At 31.5% G+C, this 15,858-nt stretch overlaps 1 protein-coding gene and 1 long non-coding RNA gene across 2 annotated transcripts; one reads left to right on the plus strand and one right to left on the minus strand.

Annotated features, from left to right (window-relative positions):
* The first annotated feature begins 5,255 nt into the window (after positions 1-5,255).
* LOC134238156 (uncharacterized) lies at positions 5,256-6,709 on the plus strand. The gene is made up of 2 exons (XR_009985948.1): positions 5,256-5,307; positions 6,126-6,709. It is a non-coding gene; the product is annotated as an uncharacterized LOC134238156 (long non-coding RNA).
* Positions 6,710-6,787: 78 nt separating this feature from the next.
* LOC134238154 (abnormal spindle-like microcephaly-associated protein homolog) lies at positions 6,788-15,584 on the minus strand. Its single transcript, XM_062720271.1, has 11 exons — positions 15,570-15,584; positions 14,706-14,774; positions 14,389-14,442; positions 14,151-14,243; positions 13,864-13,932; positions 13,303-13,389; positions 13,129-13,158; positions 12,341-12,643; positions 9,349-9,651; positions 7,179-7,347; positions 6,788-6,813 (listed from the first exon to the last, which is right to left on the minus strand). Exons 1-11 carry the CDS (start codon positions 15,582-15,584, stop codon positions 6,788-6,790), a joined length of 1,218 nt encoding a protein of 405 aa, XP_062576255.1.
* Positions 15,585-15,858: the final 274 nt, after the last annotated feature.

Below are 15,858 nucleotides of genomic sequence, written 5' to 3' on the forward strand. Positions count from 1 at the left end.
ATTCAATATGCAAAAGCATGCCGTACGTAGGTACAATTTCTAAAACGATCTAAGATTTATTGACAAACAAGTTGAAGAAACAAGAATATGAGCAGTCTCGTTTATAAGTCATCATTTCTACTATCTAATTACCTTGTCAGCGAATATACAGTTTTTTCATTGAGTTAAGGATGTACAACACACCTACCCCAAAATATTCCTTTAATTTTCGTTATTTTTGTATATTTAGTACATGACTATATCTTCTGCATGCATGCGCATTTTGGACAAAATCATTCGAGTGGTTTTTGGACAGGAAGTTCCAAAATTTATACCCCTTTAGACGTTTACAAGGAGAGAAAATTTTTAATCATATGAACTATTTAAACCTTGATTTTCAAAAAAGCCAGGTTAGATATAACTGTCAAATTTCATTGAGGTATTCCTTTAACCATTTAACACACAAACATAGTAATCTTTTTGATATACATATCACCAAAACAATTTTTAAAGACATTAAACTGAAAAACTATGAATTATCTAAGCCTTGAAAATGGTGTAATTTTCAAATTCAAATTTTTTTTGTGAAAAAACCTGTCGTTTAATTTTGATAAAAAACTTTCTTTAGGTAGCTGGTCGTAAAAATAATCTTCGTAATTTTGTGTATAATTTTTGTACGACCAGTTTTGATTTAATAGCGGAAAATTACCCCCTCCCCCTTTCTCAATAAATCACGTTCCTGCGCGTCTTTCAGACGGGGGTCGATCACTTTGCTATGAATCTACAAATACACATTAAAAAAATCAAATTGGAATATTGCTTTTGCTTCAAAAATATGTTAACTTACATATTTAAAAGTTCTCATTGTGCACCTATTATTTTGCCTTTTGATCCGACACATATTTTGGATTTCCCATAGCAAACCATGGACATTGCCATTATATTCATATTTTGTCTTATTTATATTTTAGTGTTACTTCCCTTTGCCCATCCGAGTTGTTTACATGTATAAGCAAAACATGCATTTTGCCATTATAATCATATGGGGGCGGGGGTATCATTTAGTGAGCTTAGTACTCACAGTACCTCTAGTTAAATATCAGTTTGTGTGGTTACTGAATTTCATACAGTTTCAAAGAACAAGTATAATAAGCTCATAAACATGTATAAATCTTAATTATCAACACCCGCAACTCAAAATTCAGAAGTCTTCAGTTTTATTGAATTTTACGGGTTATACTTGGTAGCTTTATGGATATTTTTTTACCTTTTCATTTTGACCTTTGGTTTGGTTTGACCTACCTTTAAAAAAGAACTTGAACTTTGACCATAGCTTTTGAACAGTTAGTACTAGGGTTTTCATAGTTCAGAGATGTATTCTTTGTGGTAAGACCTCTCTTTGGATATTTATCAACAACTTACACGTTTTTGGCCTTAACTTTGCAGTTTGTACCTACTTTGAAAAACTTAATCTTGGTCATTAATTTTCAACAATTGGTTATAGGGCCCTAATTTTTTACTTGTAAATTTCTAACAACAAGGTCTTCCTCTGAGTATCATTAATTTGACCTTGACCCTGAGTTTGACCCACATTTTTAAAAGATTAATCTTGGCTATAACTTTTGAATGTTTGTTGCTTTCATAGTTCTATCTTCAGCAAACAACATTTTTGATCTCTTGACCTAAGAGTTTGACTTGCATCTGAGAAACTGTAACCTTCGTCAAATGCTACCATACGAGGGTCATTCACTTTATAAACGGGTCTATATGAGATTTCTTGTATACCCTTGTACACAGCATTATTGCGTCTGATTGCAGTATGGCATGGTTCAATTGACCTTCTTTACAACTATAAGTCAATAATAAGTGTGCAAATATAGGTTTATTTATCTAAAAATGTGTACAAAATATTGAAACTCTTAGCACATGGATTTGGACAGATTTAAATAAAATTAAGATAATTAACTATTTGTAACTAAAATTATAAGCAGACTTTAGACAGGAGAGGACAACGGAGCTCTCAACATCTCTAAATGGATGTACTTACAATTTTATGCTTTTTGAAATATAGGGAAACCCTGGTTAAAATGGGTTTCCCTGAAGGGCCTAAAGTTTCTAAATCATTGAAGTAATTTTGCTCTGGTAACTCAGCAAGTGATCTGTCTCCCTCGCTTTGTTCCCAGAAAGAAAAGCCAAAAATAAAATTTAGAATAGGTCACTTTTGCAATGCAAACCTCTTGTATATGAGGCCCACATTATATAAATTTAGAACAAAGAATCAAATGAAAAAAGTTAATTATCAGCCAAACAAACCTGTAAAAATAGCTCGGGTGTCCCCTCCTGGGCCCCAAATATTCCTTTATGAAGAGAAGTTATCCAGTAAGATTTAAATTTATTTTACAGAATGATAATTAATGTTTTAAAATTAGTTCTTGAAAGACAATCCACTTCTTATCTGAAAAATAAAAAATGACATATTTATCATATCATACATAAGAAAGAGAAGAACAAGGGAAAAAGAAATACTGATATTCTGGGTTGGAAATTAAAGAGAGCTCTTAATCAATTAAACTGAACAGTATTATTTATGAACATATCCCCTCTTTTTGCAAAACAAAATGAGTTCATGTCACATTTATCTATTAATTTGATTTGATGTGTTTGATTAATCTCAAGATTAGTTGTTATCATTGTTTGAAATTGATAACATAAATCAAGCTTAGCAATTTTGCATAAGGCAGTAACTTAAATCGGGCATGCATGCCAGGTTTCTAGATTTAAGGTGTTAAATTACTAAAACAGTTAACAAATGTTTTAAACATGTTAAAGTCCAATAATGGACTAGAAAATGTATTTGTTATTTAGAATTTGTATAAAATCAGTACACAAGGCTGACAGACTGTCTTACTGTAATTTCCATGCAATATCTGGATTGATATATATTTTCTAGAACACTCATTTTTCTGTTCTAAAATTATATTTGATATTTTAAAATTAATTTTCACTTGATTGATCACCAACTTTCCATCTTTGGATAAACAAAGACTGAAGAAAAGGGAATTGTGATTACACTGCACAATTCCCTTTTCTTCAGTCTTTGTGATTACACTGCAGTGAAAAAAAATCTTACAATGAATTGTAATTAATGTAATGAAGTCACTTACATTGAACTTGAGCAGGAGAAGGTTTGTCGTAACCATTTTCGGAATCTTTTCATTTTCTGAAATGCAGAAAACTCATAAATTATGGACAGGTCCATTAGTTTACCGAAATACAGATGCTAGATATGCTCTAAGTATGGTTTTATTGCTGACATCATAGTGAAATTATATAGCTAATTTAAAAAAAAAATGTGACTAATCAACTGTCTACTTCTTTGGAGATTTTAAAAAGGTTGTGTACCTTTAACATTCAGATACCAACAGTGATAAAACAATAAAAGTTCTATATTTGTAGAGTTCCTCGCATTCCTATTTGAGTGATAAAGAAAACATGATTGGTATTTTTAATTACCGATGAAAGCATTTTGTGTGAGACAGATATTTAAAATTAATGATTACAATGTGCTTCATTTTTTTAAATTGTAAAGAAGAATTTTGATTATAAACATATTTCAACAACTTCCAATTAAAAGAAATTAATTATAGAAATTAATTATATAAAACCAACACCCAGTTTCTTTGGTTTTCCCATCTTTGTGTCATTCATCTCTTTCTCCTGAAAATTAAGAAATGAAATTAGATTTACAAACAAAATCCATATGCATAATAGGTCTCTCATTTGCATTTTGTGCAATTTTTGTAGGACTTTCCAATGATTTTAGGAAAGAGGAGATAGCTATAGGACAGAAGGACAAAGTAATTTCTATATGCCTTCAAATAATTTCACTTGCAAGAGGGGGATCGGGGGGGTGTGGGGGGGGGTAATTTTTTTTTTTTTTTTGATATATTTTATCTGTTTTTTGGCTGTCTTTTTTCAAAAATAAAATTTTCCATAAATAGTTTGTCCAATATACAGGAATAAATTGTCCCACCTACCTGTTTTATGAGGGCACGGCGTTCCTTTAAGTGCTTTCTGACGAGAAACCCTTTGGATTCAGCTTGAAGCAGTATAGTAGATTTTCTGATTCTTTGGTAGAGGTCTCTGGCCTGCTTGCCTCTATAACAGGCCTGCATTCCCGTACGAAATTCAGAGACGTATTACGCCTGGATTTTTTGCAAATCCGGGCGTACAAGAGACGTATTCTTAAAAATACGGTTCATTTTCAGGCGTACACGTATTTTTGCCAGAAATACGTCTCCTTTTTTCCAGGCGTAAATTCTAAATCCGGGCGTATTTTCTACTTAGTCTCTTTGGCACAAGGAAAATAAAACTTAAAAAATTTCAAAAGGCGTATTTTTGAAAATTCTGGTGGATTTTTCAACTTAGCCAAAAAAACTTAGTCAACTCATTCTCTTTTTTTAAAAGTATTGAGTTGCATAAGAAACATTTTTATGATATATCATATAACTTAAACAGAAAAACAAAGTATATTGTATGCTTGTATACATTACAATATTGCATTTAGTTTGTTGTATTAAATATCAAAGCAATTATTTTTCAAAAATTAAACTGATTTTTTTTAGAACTTTATCCCATATGGACCTGAAATTTTGTAATTCCCATTTTTTCTTAAAATTTATATTATTTTTCTTAACACAAATGATTTTTATAACTGTAAAGTAAATAGTATATTCTTTGAACTTTATGAATATATTATTGTTTAGCCAGGCTATTAACATACATGTTATTACATCAATTAAATATTTTTCTTATAAAATGATTTATATTTGGTATATCATGTATATTTAGATACTCTATTACATTACCATCAACTTTCACTTCCCTAGCCTAACTGCTGGGATTGTGCTAATTACTTACAGATGTGTTGAGCATGTTTAGGAACGACTTATCTGTGATGTTGTAAACCAAAGAACGGCTTATCAATTTATATCCGGTTTGTGTACAGCAGTTCTATTTCCCACCCTAATATCTTATAAAATAAGTGAATTCATAAAGTGAATACACCTAAGCTTGTTTATAGTCATTGATGGAATTTTATTTTTATGTTCTGTAAACAAAACAGCATTTTTATTCAAAAATTACAAATTGTACTGAGTAGAACTTCCAGAAATCATAAAAGAGTTAAGCTTACTAGGGGGTTGTAAACAACAGCATCTGCATCCAAGTATTTGCGCCAATTTTAAACCACCAGGCAGGTCATGCCAAGAACATGAAGAACAATGAGATTAGAGAAAGCCACAACAAAGTACAGATGGTGTAGAAGAGGTAAATATTTTGAAAACATAGCTTAACATTGAAACTTTTTATCTATGAAAATAAAAGACAGCTGCATTTGCTTTTGATTTGCAGAGCCAGATGTTAAAGTCATATAGGCTATATGAACGCAGAATTTCGTGTGAAACAAAATGATTCATGATTTAAAACACATGAAGTGTAATGAAAAATAATACTTTCCACAAAACTGTATTATAGATTTCGTTGTAATAACAAAACAATTAAACAATATCTAGGAATTTAGAACTCAGTCTTTTCGTGAATATTGATGAAGGAAGTGCGTAAAAAGTAGGTCTAAATATAGAAACACAGGTCCACGGGAAATCACAGACAACGAGGTATGTTGCATTTTGACAACAATTATTAATATAAGGTTAATATGCATCATTACGGAGAAGATGGTTGATACTGAAAATACATTAAAAGATAAGTACCATTAAGTAGGACGCTTGCCATCCACGTCAAAAGTGAGTAGTATCTCAAACGGCCTACCTTGTTTTCTTAACGCCACGTGTGTTTATCAGTCTAAAAGTAGCAACGGCGTCACGTGATTGATTTATATATAAATAGCTATTTTTCTTTCCTTGCAGGATAATAAAAAAATATAATTTGATAACTTTGTAACGCATTTTATTTTAATGGTGTAATTTACAGTATTTTCCTAACTTTTAATGATAAACAAATTATATCAATTTCCAATCGTATTTTAACTGGCGCAAGTTATAGCGTGTATACTTTTAATGATTGAAAATTGGGTCAGTAGTATTTTGAATTACATGAATTATTTTCTAGTGTTTTTCTTTTCCCAGAAAATGATTTACATCTAAATCCTTATCACAGTTGGAAAATTGATTGAATGATGAAATGGTCATAAGAGGAGGAGAAAAGATCTTGCAATATTAAGAGTTGACCAGCAGCATAGCTTTCCATAAATGCAATTGCCAGTAAACTGCAGCCATTGGAAGATTGCATCAGGAAGAAGATGACTGTTTGCAATGCTAGTTATAAAACATTCAAACTTCTTTTTGTGAATATTTCAATCTATGAAAATGTGATTGGGGAATGTGATGTGAAACATGAATGACAGAATTGCTTGTGATTTTCATCTTTTATGCCAATTTAGGAGTAAAAAGAATGACAGGAGTACTCGGCATGATTCTCAAAACTGTGATTCACTGTGATTATTGGAATGTTTCAACTGTTTACTATAAAACTCAGCCTTAGATGTTAAAATGCTGTGAAACGGTTAATATATTCTAACATGTATTTGTGCTTTGAAATAGTAAATGTAAGATTATGTTTTTTTAAATTTTAATGACAATCCTTTATTTGAATCTCATTTACATTTTATCACACTGAAAAATATTAAGAAAATAAAAGTGATGTATGCTAAGCTTAATTTGTCTAATCTTTTTTAGTATATGTACCGTAGTCAAAAATCTTTGTACTAAAGTTGATTGTACATTAATATTCATGCTAAAGTTGTAGCTACCATTGCTGTAATATAATTAATATTTCATTCAAATCTATTTAAAGCAGGCATATTTTTTGTACAGGCGTATTTTTTTGTACGGGCGTATTCTTTTATACGGGCGTATTAATTTTGCAGGCGTATTTTTTAGGGTATGCTTGAAATCTAGGCGTAATTCTATTTTTAAAATTTCCAGACGTATTTTGAATTTCCAGGCGTACTCATTTGCATATTTCGGCCAAAAATACGGGAGGATTACGCCTCGTGTACGCCTGTATTTTACATTATACGCCTGGTTTTATATATTCATTTCAATAGAGATTTCTACAAGGATTTTTAGATTAAAATACGCCTGGATTTTAAAAAAAAATACGTGACTTAAATTTCGTACGGGTGGTCACAGCTGCTGTTTTCAGATCAAGGTATTTCTTTCGGGTCTCTTTCCTGGCTTGATATGCTCTATATCGGCTCTGTATTATCCGTGCTGACTTCTTCAATTTCACGTACCTCTTTTGGTCGATACATTGACGCATGAAAGATTGAATGGTAATTGCTGCTTCCTAATAAAAAATAGATTGATAAAAATCTAAAATTAAGTACACTGTATTCAGTGCTGTGATTTACTACATGTAATTATAATTTTCAGGAGTTATATAGGCCACAGCAACAAACAAGCCATCAATTTACATACATGTATATAAAGGTTTCTTATTTTGGACACCAACCTAGTTTAAGATTTCAAGAATTTGAAATTCATGATGCAGTAAATTGCTTTAAGGTACATTGATATTCTGATGAAAGATAACTCTTAATGACACAAATGTCTATTATTCCTTTATAAAGTTGTCAAGTTTAAGTGCCTTTTTTGGCAAATTTTACCCAGCAAGCCATGCTAAAATTGTTTGTATTTTATTCAGCATATACATTTCCTTTGGAAAATCATAAAAGTTGAAGAAAAATTTCATATGAGCGAGCAGAGGGTTTATGAACCTTAAGTCAATGCAATAAAGGAAGGAATTATAATTGTTTTCTTAGAAAATCTAAAAGGTAAAAAATGTTGATTATTCCAAACATGCATATACTGTAAATATATTTTATTTAGTGTGTACAATATTTGAAAATAAGTTTATAACTAAGTTAGCGTAAATTTGATTTATCGCATTTCTTGCAATTCTTATTTATGTGTATATAGGCAAAACTTGCAGCTTTGTATTTGATTTAGCGGTTGCGGCGTTCCGCCAAAGCCGCTTAAAAGAATACTCAGCCAAATGTAATACGTTTACAGTATTCTTCCCCTATCAGGGACTTGAGGGGCAATTAGAAAGGAAATTATTTCACTATAGTTGTTACATGTAAGGTGGGGAAATTCTCCAAACCTAAGGTCATAGGGACAACCCTGGGTATAATTGATATTTGTATTTTGGCAGCTGTTTGTTTTCTTTATTTATCATCAGAATTTGATCATGCTATTTTTAAAATGATTTTGATTCCCCTGTAAACTAAGTTTCGGGGTGGGTGGGTCATTTAATTTTTGTTGTGTCTGTCTGTCTGTTTGTTTACAAAAACTTTAACCTTGCCCATAACTTTTGATTTAGTTGAGCTAAGACTTTTATATTTGATATGTATATTCCTTGTGACAAGGCCTTTCTTTGGGTACCAACAAATTTGACCTTGACCTTGGAGTTTGACCCACTTTTACAAAAAAATTTGAAACTTTTACTTTGGCCATGTCTTTTGAACAGTAGATACCAGGACTTTTATACTTCATATGTGTTTTTTTTCGTGGAAAGATATTTCATTGGATACCAACAACCTTGACAATTTGACCCTAATCTTGGAGATTTCCATACTTATGGAAAAACTTTAACCTTGGCCATAACTTTGAAGGCTAAGGACTATTGCTTTCATACTTCACATAATTATGTAATCCTTGTGAGAAGACCCTTTATTGGATACCAGGAACTTTGACCCTTTGACCTTTGAGTTGGATCTACTTTTAAAAAACAAACCTTCAACATAACTTTTAAACAGTTAGGGCTAGTGCTTTCATACTTTTCATATCCTTGCAAGAAGATCTTTATTTGGATACCAACTACCTTGACCTTTTGACCTTGACCTTAGAGATTTCCGAAATTATGAAAAACTTAAACCTTGGCCGACTTTCAAAGGCCAGTTGTATTTCCAGTAAGAATACCCTACTTTGGGTACCAATATATAAAATTTGCATTTACGAAAAGTTTAATTTTTGCTTAATGTTGCCATACAGGGGCATCAGTAGTTCACAAACATGCACATCTTGTTTCCATAAAAAATGGTCCCATCTAGCAGTTTTATGATGGCACTGCAAAGTTGTTTCTTGTCTTCACAAAGTGATGCATATTTTTGACATTTTGACCTTTACCTTTGGATATAATGATGTGCACTTAGAGACTACAACCCTTGTCATTAGCTACCATACTGCAGCATCAGAGTTTTAGAAACATATTTCGTTATCATCAGTATTTAATCATGCTGTTTCTAAAATAATAATATTTTCCATGAATAAATTGTTTCATTAATACCTCTTTAATGAGGGCACGGCGTTCTTTTAAGTGCTTTCGGGCTAGAAACCCTTTGGATTCAGCTTGAAGCAGTATAGTAGCCTTTCTGATTCTTTGGTAGAGGTCTCTGGCCCGCTTTCCTTTATAACAGGCCTGCATGGTCACAGCTGCTGCTTTCAATGCAAGGTATTTGTTTTGGGTCTCTTTCCTGGCATGACATGCTCTATATCGACCCTGTATTATCCGTGCTGACTTCTTCATTTTCACGTACCTCTTGTGCTGTATACATTGACGCAAAAAAGATTGAAGGGTAATTGCTGCTTCCTGAAAAAAAATAGATTAATCAAAGTCTAAAAATTAAATATTCAATGCTGTACGTAAAATTCTACATGTTATTAATTTTCACGAGGTTATATGGGCCACAGCAACAAACAAGTCACTCGTTTAGTACAAACACGGATATAGCGAATTTACGGATATAGCGAAGTCTGAGTGAGTGATCTTTGATCCCGAGCTATATAATTTAATATTTACATTTCTAATGTCTTTGTCCGAGATAAAATTACAAATTGTAAATGTACTTTATTTCCCCTTGACGTTGCGCACGGTGTTGGTACACATTGACGTTACGTCAAAATAGCGTTATTTAAGTCACAACGTTGTTAAAACACTTTGAAACTTATACATACATTTTACAGATTTTAAAATGAATTTTATTTTTTCAAAAATAATGTAACAGGACACAAAATCAATGTTTGAACCTTCTTTTTGAAATATTTAGATATTTATTAATAAATCTATAAATAAATTGTAAATTTTTAATCACTGAAATGTCAAACGCACTCGGTGAATATCCTTTATTCCTCTTTCTATTTTTTCTCTTTTTGCAATGCCTGTCTTTTAAAGAAAAACACTTAGGTAGCTTTCCCTTTCAACCATTTCTCCTTCATTTTTTTTTTCAGTTAGGTCTTTACAAGTTTTCTATTTCTATATAGCGTCCGCATGCGCCTTGGTTGTATAGAAAAAATGAGAGTTAAAATTTTCACACTTCCTACATTTCCATGGAACTGGTCGTCATTTTGAATCTAAAAAAAAATATATGCTGAGTGCAAGACTAGATTTTTTAATTACACTTTTTGTGCCGATCATAATGTATATTTGTGTTGTGAATATGTTTTTTTATGATAGGTAATCGCTATCTAATCTTGTCTGTCTTATATATATTGGATTGAAATTTTCTTGCTTAGTAGGCTGCTGATTAGTCTAGTCTTGAATACTACAGAACATAAAAAAAATCATCTTGAAGCTCAAGTATCAATTTTATAAATTGGGTGGGGGGGGGGGGGCATTTAAAAGGAGGGATGGAGACTTTTTATCATTATTGAAAATCTGGTTAATTTCCAAAATCAAATCTTTTACTATTTTTGGTCAAAGAAGGGGGGTGCTCTTATATTGTATGCTTCGTACAGTGGGGTATTTTTCAGTGGAACGATAGTATTTGGGGGTTTTCATGATTTTTTTCCCTATGATACACATGATGATTAAGTATAATAAATATAATTTGTGAAAAAAAAATGTCCAACAAGCTCCGGGGCTGAATATCGGGGGATGGGGATGTACTGCGGTACCTGGTACTACGGACCTGCAGGAAAAAAAAGCACGGCAATAATAATTTGATGCTCCCGACGTCGTATATATATACGTAATGCGTAAAATGACGTTTTTCGTACCTGTGACAAAATGGCTACACTTTTATTGATGTTTGTATTTATTTCATGCAGACCATTACTGTAAAAATTATGTAATTATTTAATACAGTATTACATGTTCTTTTAAGCTACAGTAATTATAGGTATATATCTTACATTAATTTATATATTTTTGATATGTAAATAAGACATGTTAAGTAACAATGCATTGACTCGTGCGTGTATAACAAAATGGCTACACTTAAGAAAGCCTTCCTAATATTTACGTTGGAAAAGTAATATAATATGTATCAACTCTATTAAACTTAGAAATATATGTACTAAAGGATTTTTTACCAAAATTTATGTTTGTCTGGAATTTATGTCTGGTACACATCACCATTCGGCTAATGTCAATGTAAGGAAACAATTTTTTTCAGTTAGACATTTTACTTACGCACTGTAGATCCAGTTCAAATTTACGAAATTGATAAAATGATGTTAGAAACGCAAAAATATCTTAAAGAATGCATATATCTTATTGTATCCCCTAAATTTTATTTAATTTAGAGGATTGTAAGAGCATTTTTTCATACCTTGTAGTTGCACGAACAATAACTGGTGTAACGTCGGACACGAGAATTTCACCGTAATGACCAATAATGAGTAGCGTCTCATCATAGTAAAAATATTTGTAAACTCTTTAAAAGAATTATTTATTACTTTGGATAACATAAATAATTTTATTTTTAATTTAAAGTAAATATGACATCGTGAAACCGCCAATCTCTTTGCGACATAAAGAGTTAGATATTGTAGAACCAACACCGTGCGCAACGTCCCATGTATTTGTATTTGTGCGGTTCCAAAAAAAAAACCACGTGCTGGTCGGGACAAACAGCTAGACAGAAGCAGGGCTTGGAGCACGTGGATTAGCGGAATCAAAGCATATAAATATAAGAAATAACTGTCTTATTTTTCAATTTCATGATGATGATCAATCGATTGGCTTGCGTGATAATTTTATGCATAAACGTCTTCGGCGTTTATGCAAATTATCACGCAAGCCAATCGATTGATCACATCATGAAATCGAAAAATAAGACAGTTATTCCTTAAATGAATTTCTTATACGATTATAACGAATTACGTATGTAGCGAAATAATTTCATGGGTCCCATTGACTTCGTTATGACCGAGGTTTACTGTACATGTACAAGTATATTAGCTACCACACCGCGGCATCAGTGATTTACGAACACATCTTGTTATCATCAGAAATGATTTTAAAATAAAATTTTCCATGAATAAATTGTTTCATATACCTGTTTTATGAGGGCACGGCGTTCCTTTAAGTGCTTTCTGTCTAGAAACCCTTTGATTGCAGCCTGAATCAGTACTGCAGACTTTCTCATTCTTTGGTAGAGGTCTCTGGCCCGCTTGCCTCTGTAACAGGCCTGCATGGTCACAGCTGACGCTTTCAGAGTATAGTATTTCTTTTGGGTCTCTTTCATGGCATGACATGCTCTATATTGACTCTGTATTATCCGTGCTGACTTCTTCAATTTACCATACTTCCTTTGTTCTGTACATTGTCGCATAAAGGACTGAACAGTTATTGCTGCTTCCTAAAAAAAATAAATAAAATCAGAATCTAAACGTACATAAACATATCTATTTTTAGGATCACCAAATTATATAGTCACAGATGCTAAAATTCAATGAAAGATTAGCCTTTCTTTAGAAAAAATTTAATTGAAATTTGACCAAGTAGTTCTAGAATTTGAAAAGTTTACATACAGTTCATGACAGGCAGATGTATATGTATGCTAGTAGCAAGCACTCTTTAATCAGAATAGAACATGTTAATGTTTATCTCAAGTGAGATTAAAAACAAAAACAAAGAACTGAACATATTTTTTAAGTATCCTCAAGCTTGTCTAAAGAGGAAGTTTAATTTTAATCTAAAACATATAATCCAATACATGTGTTGAGGAGTCAATACTGTGTATTGGGTAGATATTAATCTTAGGTGTTTGAGGTGATACTATAACCCATCAACATATAAGTATTCATGCATTTTAAAAAGTCAAGTTTAAAAGATTAAACTTACTTCGTTTTTCTTGTCAGTCTTTTCTTCTGCCTGTAAAAGACACATTATGAAAAACATTTAATTAGCAAAAGCCATATTGTAAAACCTATTTCTTCAAAACAATTAATTCATGATGTTCGGGTTTTATTAAAACAAAACATGAACAATACACACATATATATATATACTAATTACCATCATTTCATTAAAGATGTTCAATTTTATGTCGGGATTTTTTTTGAGTTCTTCTTTGAATCTCTTCTTTATACTTTTGAGGAAAATCTAGAAAAGATAAAACAGATTTATTTTTTCAACACGGTGTCTTAATTTTTCATTATGTTTAGTTGATTGGACTTAAATTACCAGAAATTGAGACAAATCATAAAAGACCAGTAAGGTTTTTGAACAAATATAATTATCTAATTCTCATATATATATGACCTAAATGCATATATCTACTTGAATATTAACTTAATTAACATTAAATTTATTTTCTTATGTACCATGTGATACACATCTAATACACAGGGAAAATAGCAATACTAGTAATCAAACACTCTGAAATATTGGTTATCAGTCAAACTCCAGTGCTAAGAAAAAAGTCCAGAAAGAAAAAGTAGGATTAAGTGCCCAAGCATTAATTAAATGTGTATCCTATTTTTGTTTCACATTTAACGAAAAAGATTTAGATGCATATAAACCAGCAACATATAATTTCAAATTCCAATAAAAAGAACTTTAATTATTTTTACTTACCACTGCTTTGATCTGTACCTGGCGAGGGTCATATGCATCCATCATAAATGGCTCTCGATCTGTACCATACTTTTAGATACAAGAAATATTAAAAAAAAAAAATAAGTATACAGCAAAAAGATGGCCCTACAAAAATAAATCTGCCACCAAATGTGATTGACGGACGTAGTTTGGCAAGCGCAAAATTATATTTAAATTATTTAATTTTAAGTAAATGACAGAGTTACATAAAATAGTTCATACATTATCTAGGTACACTTTCTCTTCTTTTATTTATAAATACTTACCACTATCATGTGTGCTGCCTTGAGGCATATATCCTCTGCAATGTCCTTTTCGAGTTTTCCTTTCTCTTCTTCGAACACTTGCATCAAAAATGACTATATATGAAAACAATAAATGAAGGCCAGATTTAATATGCTATGAAAAATTTAAATGTAATTGATTACAATAAATATAGTTTGGACTAATGACATAAATTTGTATGATTGTATTACCAATATCTTTAAGACATTATTTACAAACCTTTGTAAAAGTCTGCAAGCCAGTCCCCTCGCACATAAATCTGTCTTGCTTCAGCTACATAAGGAAATAAATTATATATGCATGCTACTAATTAAAACATGTACAACAACCGTTAAATTTTATATAAAGTAATTTAATATGATTATTATATGTTTGTGTACATGAAAATAATAAGACTGTTCAAAATCAATTTGATATATACATGTACATGTTCTACATAATAATGTATTCTCTTTTTCTGCAATACATTGATTTCTACAGACTCAATTTTCACATGCTGTTAAAATTAAATTAAATTACAATACATTAAATATTACCATATCTAGAACCTTCATGAATTCCTCTAACACTTTATCAAATATTCTTACATATTTCTCTTCCACAAGCTGAAAGAAAGATTTAAAAAGAAATTATTATTTTTTTTTTTTACAAATTGTAACTGAAGAAAGAAATTAAAATGAGGTGTACCGGAACAGTTTTCAAGGAATACCCCTAGCCATTACCCATTGTTAACTTCACATTTCTGTTTTTTTTTTTTTCAAAGATTTTCCTATTTACTTTTATATAAAGCCTTAGGCCATCTATAGTTTTTATAAATTGTCACAGGACTCTCCCTTGCCCATGCATTGCAGGGACAAGTACCCTTTTAAACTTGAACATAAATTGCATGGAAATGGATGGATAACCTTCGGATAATCTTTTTGAAAAGTTAATTAAGCATTTTCCGAATAGCCATTTGTATTTTGTCCCAATAGTCCTCTATATAAACATCCATCCCTTCCCGACAACAACGAAAAAGTTCGTCAACATTACGAAAACATTTTAAATCGTCCTCATACATTCTTATAAATGTCAAGTGCATACTGCATACAAACAAGATTTATTTCTTACTAGAGTCCTTTTAATGCTGTCCAGCATTTTGATTTTGTTGAACTCACTAGATATCTTTCACAAACAAAGTTGCTTTGGAGTATTGTGACGTTTTATGACGATTTGTATTGTTATTTTATGACAAATTTGTATTGTGACGTTTTATGACGACTTGTATTGTGACGTCATAGAACTTACAGCGTAGCTATTATTTTGCTAACAAAAGACAGATATCAAATCTAAATAATTTTAAAGATTAAATGGCACTCAAACAGTTTAGGTTTTGTAAATTTGGATAGAATGCACTTTACCGGTACGGCCGCCATTTTGATTCTAGATCCGCGCGTGAGAGTGCGCGGCGTAAAAACTTAGCAACGTATCAACTATGATGGGCGACGCCATTTTGTTGTGTAAGAAACTCTCGAAGCGAGAAAAAAAGATATCTAAATGGGTTTTCGCTTTTTTAAGCGGGGGTGTGGGGGCGGCAGCCCCCAATACGTAAAAATAAATAAAACAAACTTACCTTAGTCGTTAGATAAATCTGCGTTAAGACTCGGGGCCACACCTACGTGTCACTATACATGTAGAACCATTGTGTCT

Source organism: Saccostrea cucullata, unplaced genomic scaffold (genome assembly GCF_032062105.1).
Source record: "Saccostrea cucullata isolate Sc308-1 unplaced genomic scaffold, CSIRO_AGI_Scuc_v1 ctg6476, whole genome shotgun sequence".
NCBI lineage: Eukaryota > Metazoa > Mollusca > Bivalvia > Ostreida > Ostreidae > Saccostrea > Saccostrea cuccullata.